The 7733-nt window shown below is 41.8% G+C and overlaps 1 gene segment (V, D, J or C); it reads left to right on the top strand.

The window, feature by feature from the left end:
* The first annotated feature begins 6786 nt into the window (after positions 1–6786).
* Positions 6787–7733, top strand: LOC127691598 (T cell receptor alpha variable 22-like). The segment is given in 2 exon segments: positions 6787–6906; positions 7073–7733. Coding segments are annotated over 2 exon segments (348 nt in total).

Below are 7733 nucleotides of genomic sequence, written 5' to 3'. Positions count from 1 at the left end.
TGATGTGGCCACCTCCTGTAGCCATGCAGGACTCCTAGTGGAGGGATAAGGACACCAACCAACCCACAAAACCTTCAACCCAAAATTTGTCCTGCCTACAAGAAGTTCAGGGACAAAGGTGGAGCAGAGACTGAGAGAGTGGCCAACAAGTGGTCCAACTTGAGACCCATCCCATGGACAAGAATCAATCCCTGATGCTATTAATAATACTGTTTTGCTTGCAGGCAGGACCCTAGCATAACTGTCTCCTGAGAGAGTCCACACAGCAGCTGACCAAAACAGGTGCAGATACCCACAGCCAAACATAAAACAGAGCTCTGGAAGTCTTGGGTAAGAGTTGGGGGAAAATTGAGGAGCCCAGGGGGATAGAGACTCCATAAGAAGACCAACAGAACAATTAACCTGGACCCTTGGGCCTCCCAGAGACTGAACCACCAACCAGAGAGCACATGTGGGCTGGACCTAGGTCCCTGCACATACATAGCAAATGTATGGCCTGATCTTCATACAAGTCCTCCAAGAACGGAGCTGGGGTTTACCCTGACTGTTGTCTGCCTGGGGATCCTGTTCTCTTAACTGGGCTGCCATGTCTGGCCTCAGTGGGAGAAAATGTGCCTAGTCCTACAGTGACTTGAGGTGCCAGATAGGTTGGTACCAGGAAGGGGGACCTCCCCCTTCCCAGAGGAGAAGGGTTGGGGAAGGGCAGGGACTGTGTGAGGAGAGGAATGGAAGGTAGGCTGCGGCTGGAATGTAAAGTGAATAAATAAATAAATAAATAAATAAATAAATGAATAAAAATGAGCAGAAGCACAATTTATCTGAAACTTCTAATACCAAGTGACCTATCTTATATATTACTCTGGTAATCTCTTAGGTCTTTTTTTTAATGGAATAAGAAGACCATGGTATTTGTCTTATATTACATATTACTATTACTCTCTTAGTTTGGATTTTCTTTATAAGGAAATGAGAAGGCATGGGTAGTGTAAGCAATCGTAAGACAGAGAACCTACATCATGGCAGGAATGCTCCTGTATAACTTTCCAGTCCACTCACCTGCTGCAGGAAGGAGGGTTTCTTTTTATTTTTGTTTTTTTTTTTAATTTTTTTGTTTGATATATTTTTTTATTTACATTTCAAATGATTTCCCCTTTTCTAGCCCCCCACTCCCCGGAAGTCCCATAAGTCCCCTTCTCTTCCCCTGTCCTCCCACCCACCCCTTCCCACTTCCCCGTTCTGGTTTTGCCAAATACTGCTTCACTGAGTCTTTCCAGAACAAGGGGCCACTCCTCCTTTCTTCTTGTATCTCATTTGATGTGTAGATTATGTTTTGGTATTCCAGTTTTCTAGGTTAATATCCACTTATTAGTGAGTGCATACCATGATTCACCTTTTGAATCTGGGTTAGCTGACTTAGTATGATGTTCTCTAGTTCCATCCATTTGCCTAAGAATTTCATGAATTCATTGTTTCTAATGGCTGAATAGTACTCCATTGTGTAGATATACCACATTTTTTGCATCCACTCGTCTGTTGAGGGATACCTGGGTTCTTTCCAGCTTCTGACAATTATAAATAGGGCTGCTATGAACATAGTAGAGCATGTATCCTTATTACATGGTGGGGAATCCTCTGGGTATATGCCCAGGAGTGGTATAGCAGGATCTTCTGGAAGTGAGGTGCCCAGTTTTATGAGGAACCGCCAGACTGATTTCCAGAGTGGTTGTACCAATTTGCAACCCCACCAGCAGTGGAGGAGTGTTCCTCTTTCTCCGCACCCTCTCCAACACCTGCTATCTCCTGAATTTTTAATCTTAGCCATTCTGACTGGTGTAAGGTGAAATCTCAGGGTTGTTTTGATTTGCATTTCCCTAATGACTAATGAAGTTGAGCATTTTTTAAGATGCTTCTCTGCCATCCGAAGTTCTTCAGGTGAGAAATCTTTGTTTAACTCTGTACCCCATTTTTAATAGGGTTGTTTGGTTTTCTGGAGTCTAACTTCTTGAGTTCTTTATATATATTGGATATTAGCCCTCTATCTGATGTAGTATTGGTGAAGATCTTTTCCCAATTTGTTGGTAGGCAGGAGGGTTTCTTATTACTGCCTCTGCACATGTGGCCTGGCTGAGAACTTCCGGTCCATGCAGTTCTATGGCAGAGCTTCCTGTGTTTCTCATCCTGCTCACCCACATGCAGTTGATGTGTCAGCATGTTCTATGTACGTCATCGCCATCCATCACTATCATTACAGTACAGTGCCTCATGTCCAAACATAGTGCATGCTGTTCCTCCGGGTTTCACAATGGCTAGACAAGGAATTGTCAGAGATTAAATATTTGGTTGTTACTGGTCAAGGTACAGGCCAATATAGATTTTTATAGCATGTTTATTTGGAAAAGGTGTGTCTCTAATAAACTTTAGTCAAATTACCAAGCTGAGAAACTTCATAAAAAAGGTCTTTTTCAAAAACAAAAGTCTTTCTCTGTTTGGGTCATACTATGTAATGAACCAATGCTCTGCTAATGAAATCTGCTGTATAATATTCCCCCATGAGATGTGATGAGACTTTATGTATAAATCATATTTTTGCAATAGACTTTCAGTTTCCTCTGCTATGGTCTTCATGTAAAAATGCCATTCCATTACATGAAGACCATTGCTGGAAACCCCTGGAGGGTGCATTCTTCCACATACATAGTTATACCTGTACACCATTTCTGTTAGTAGTTGATATACACATGCTACAAAAAAAAGAAATGGTCCCTGAAAACTATAATAAAGGTCCATGCCATGGTATTTTTTTCCTTTTCTATAGTTATTCTAAGCAAACTTAAGATGTAGGGATGCTTGGTTCAAAGTACTGGACCTGAAAACACTTAGAGCGTTGCTAGGAAACTCCAGTAGGATTTCACTCATTGGTCACTAGCATTGGATGCACAGTACATAAGATGCAGACTCTGCTCTTCCCAGCACGTTGACAAAATTATTAAGACCATCAGACCTTTAAGTATAAATTTCCTGAATGTTTTGGCAAGAATAGGTAACTTTGTTTTGGGAGATGGCTGCTCTCAAAGAAAGGCTAAAAGTAGAATGATTAAACGTTGCCTATTTTCATCTGTACAGTTATGCCTCCAAATGCTTTTGGCTTACTTCATACAGTATCATTTAAAAACAGACTACTACACATTCGTTTTCTGATTTCACAGCACAGCACAGGGTGTGGCTGAGACAAAATGAAGTTCTTTTCTCAATGCCTTATAGGTGGAAGTCCAAAATGGAGGTGTGAACGGGCCCTCTTTTCCATAAACCTCTTTCTGTGGCCAAGATGGCTGCCTTAGTGAGTCCTCATGGGGTCCTTCTCAGAAGATGTGAGGGTTGTGGTCATCTTCAGCCTGATGGTCCAGCCCTCTTGTGTCAATTTATTTATTTTACTTTAGATACATACTGTTCAATGTCCTATCTTCAACTGTCATCACACTGAAGTCCTTAGTATGAGGGCCCCACCATAAATATTTTGAGAGACACAGTTCACTCCTTAAGAACCTTGTAAGATTAATGTTTGTATATAAAGAATATTGAGTCCTTCTTATTCTAAAATTTATAGATTTCTGCTGGGCACATGAACACACACACACACACACACACACACACACACACACACACCAGAATGAGTCTTACACTGAATGTTGAAATTTTGGGTTGAATGTAGATTTTGCTAAAGGAGTGTATAGCAAGTCTTAAGGTGATAATCAGTCAAAACTATTGCTTTTTATGTGGTTTTGTTACATGTGAGCAAATGAATGTGTGTGTGTATGTGTAATGTGAGTGTTTGTGTAATTGTGTATGTATAATGTGTGTATGTGTAATTGTCTATGTGAATGTGTATGTGAGTATATATGTGAGTGTGTATGCAAGTATGGATGAGTACATATGTGTATGTGTGCACAAACTGAGTCCACTGGGAATCACATACAAGTTTGATGATTGCCTTTTCTTCCATTGCCTGTGTATTTCTGGAAGAACTAGAAGCAAAATTATAAATAATTCACAAAGAAGCTAATTATGAAAGAATGGAAGTACAGGGACCTGTGGTAATAACTGAATCTGAAGGAATGTCATCCAGATTGTGTAGTAATTCAACTGCCATTTCAGTATTTGAAAATTTTAGATTTAGCTTCATTCTCTTCTGCTTCATTTATTTTTGGGGATTACCTCTGCCTATTTCCCATCTCCTCAAGCTTGTTCCTCTCCTCACAGGTTCCTTCCTGGCACAGTAGGCATCCTTTAGAGAAGGCTGTGGTGCTTGTGAGGGGTTAGTGGGTTAGAGAGGAGACTTCAATCCGTTCAGCACCGGCAGGAGGGCAAAGCCTGCCCTACACTGTCTGCTCAGCATTCTTGGTTTGGATTACATTTTTCCACAGAAGTGTGTGTCAAGAATTAAAGTTTTGACTCACCCAGAAGATGGCTTTTTTATATATATTTTGCTAATTTTTATATTTGGGTAGTTTTAATATTTTAGTGTTTTTGGAAATCTTGATTTTTCTTCTTCTTCTGTAGTTTTGCTAAAGCTTTTATTTTTCTATTTCTCTATAACATGAAGTGGAGCATCAGCAGACAGAGCTGTGTTTCAGTTCTCATGGTGAGCTCCACAATGCCTCAGAGACATGGCTGCCTAAGCGAGACCTAAACAAGGATGGCAACCTATACACATACTGACGTTGTAGGGGGAAATCTCACAGAGCTCCAACTCTACACAAAATACCGCAGCCAGCTAAGAAATGATGAGAACAGGAGAAATAGACTTACCCCAGGAAGAACATCCCAATTTATTATTGAATACCATGTGGTCTGTCCTGAAATCATATACATACAAATTACATTATACAGTTTGAGAAGTTGGTACCTATATACTTCAGACTCTATATGTAACAACAATTAAAGAAAAAGCAGCTAGACAACATGTGTTGGGGGAGGGGCTATGCAAAAGAGGTTGAAGTGAGAAAGATATATGTTTTTGGTTACATTTTTGTTGTTGTTGTTAGGTATTTTTGTTTGGTTTTGTTTATTTTGGTTTCAGCTATCTATGGATCTTGGGGACAGTATGGTCAGGCCAGACAGGCACATTTAATTTAAGCTGTCTTTGTGTATGTATACATATATACTCATTTCCATTTTATGTAATTTTTGGTAAATAGATGCTAATAGCTTCCTTCCGACCTGTTTAGACATAGTCGCTGTAACTCCACGTTCCTCCATCTCTCTCTCCTTCTGTGTTGACCTCCCTTCCCCTCCCGGCTACCTCCCTTCATCGTCCATATTTCTCCCAGTGCATTGTTTGCATTGTTCTCCCGTCTCCAGTGCTTCTCCCCAACCACACGGTTCCCTCTTCCCTTTCTGGACTCTGTGGTTACAGCAGCTTATACATTTCCATCTGAAGATTTGGAGAAAGGATCCTCTACAATTTCCACTGGAGTTAGGACTTCAGTGGCAGAACATATGGTTTTGTTTCTCTGGGTCTCAGTGGGCACATTTAAAATAATCTTTTCTGGTTCCATCCATCCAACTGCAAAGTCTATGGTGCCGTTTTCCTCTACAATGAGGAATATCCTATAATATAGGCACCACAGTCTCCTCATCCACTCATCAGATGAAGGACATTTATGCTGCCTCCATCACTGTTAGTGGAACAGCAGTGAACATAGTTAAGCCAGCATCTGTGGGGTGGGACATATACCAAGAAGTGGCGTAGCTGGGCTGTGTGGTAGACTGATCTTTAGTGTTTTGAAGGTTTTCCACACTGATCTCCAGAGGAGTTGCACCAATCACTATTCCCCTGAAAATGAGTGCAGATTCCTTTACTCCCCGCAGAGCCTCTCCAACATTTGTTGTGAGGTGTTTTATAGATTTTACATATTCTAACTGGTATGAGATGAAATCCCCAAGTTGTTTTAATTTGCATTTTCCTAATTGCTAAAGCTGATGAGCAGTTTTGAGGTTTTTTTCTTTAGCCATTTTAATTTCTTCTTTTTAGAACTCCATCTACACAGTCTTGTCTTCTGACCATCTGCATTTCCTTCACCAGGAAATGAAGGGTTGGTTTAATGAGGATTGTGGAGATGGCTTGAAGTCACTATTGTTGCTGCTGTCAGGCCACTAGAGGGCACTGCAGGGTTCCTAAAATTACCCTTTCTTAAGTGGCTCTGAGGTTTGAAGAGCTAAGAGACATAAGGACATAAGGCAATTCATTCCCAAAGCAAGAAGAACACCCCATGATGTGGAGTTCACCTGGGTCCTTAACTCTATCTAGAGCCAGCCTGTTCACTGGATCCCATGTGTCTATAGAGCTATTTAAAGAATAATTCTCTGAACAGATAAAAACAAAATAGAATAACTGGGCATTATGACAATAGACACTCAAGAGAAAACATCTCCACTGTTTTTATTTCATTTAGGTTCTAAAATTCCTCAAACTCAAAGAACTGAAATTATTCGTTTCTCTCTCTCTCTCTCTCTCTCTCTCTCTCTCACACACACACACACACACACACACACACACAGGTAATTAGTTTTTCCACCAGCATTCTTTATTTAAGTATTCCCCTTTCTCAAACATCCTCACCCCCTCAAATTCCCTTTTATATGTTATATTAGAAATGCACTGTCCTGAGCTCTATGCCACAGTCCCGGAGCAATTATAGTGCAGTGTCCTGAGGTGGAAGTGGGCGGAGCTTTGTGTTGAGATGAATGAGGAAGGTGATTCAGACAGAACCTGTAGTCTGTAAGCACAAGTGTGTCTGGGCACAAGGCACTCTTCAGAGCTGGAGAGAAGACATCCCAGCGATTGGACAAGGGCCATGCAGAGGAACCTGGGAGCTGTGCTAGGGATTCTGTGGGTGCAGATTTGCTGTGCGTTGTTCTCAGCCACGTTCCTATTAGGGATTCTCCAGAAATGGTGGTGGTGGAGAGGGAGAGAGCTCACACAAAACTCATGCTGCGCATTCTTCTGGGCTATTTGATTGGTGTGGGTGACAACCTCTCTTTGATTCTGGTTTGTTTCTCTGTCTCCAAGCAGGGGTGAGAGGAGACGAGGTAAAGCAGAGTCCTTCAGCCCTGAGTCTCCACGAGGGAACCGGTTCTACTCTGAGATGCAATTTTTCTACCACCATGAGGAGCGTGCAGTGGTTCCGGCAGAATCCCAGCGGCAGCCTCGTCAATCTGTTCATCTTGGCTTCAGGAACAAAGGAGAATGTGAGGTTAAAATCGACATTTGATTCTAAGGAGCGATACAGCACCCTGCACATCAGGGATGCCCAGCTGGAGGACTCGGGCACCTACCTCTGTGCGGCTGAGCCACAGTGCTCCCAGTAAGCCTGCAGCCTGGCCCCAAACTGCAGCTGGGCGTGCAGCTACAGACGCCCCCGCCCCCGCCTTCCACAGCTGGGGCTTCATCAGATCTCCACAGAGTATTGAGAAGCTGTGAGGAATTATAAAAATAGCACTGCAGATCACACTTACATTCTGACATGACACCGACCTCTAGAATGCCAAATGCTCAGAAATACCACCCCACGTGATGAAATATGTCATTTTTGTCATATGCTTGTGCTAATGTCATTAGAATATAAACTCTCTTACATATTTGAGAATCATCTGGGTCAATTCTCAAAATTTGAAACTGAGAGCAACTGTTTTCAGCCTTTGTTTAAAGAGCACCAGACAACACTTTTAGCTAA

This window comes from Apodemus sylvaticus, chromosome 8 (genome assembly GCF_947179515.1).
Source record: "Apodemus sylvaticus chromosome 8, mApoSyl1.1, whole genome shotgun sequence".
Lineage (NCBI taxonomy): Eukaryota > Metazoa > Chordata > Mammalia > Rodentia > Muridae > Apodemus > Apodemus sylvaticus.
Note: the sequence above shows the minus strand (reverse complement) of the source record. Positions and strands in the feature narration are given on the sequence as shown.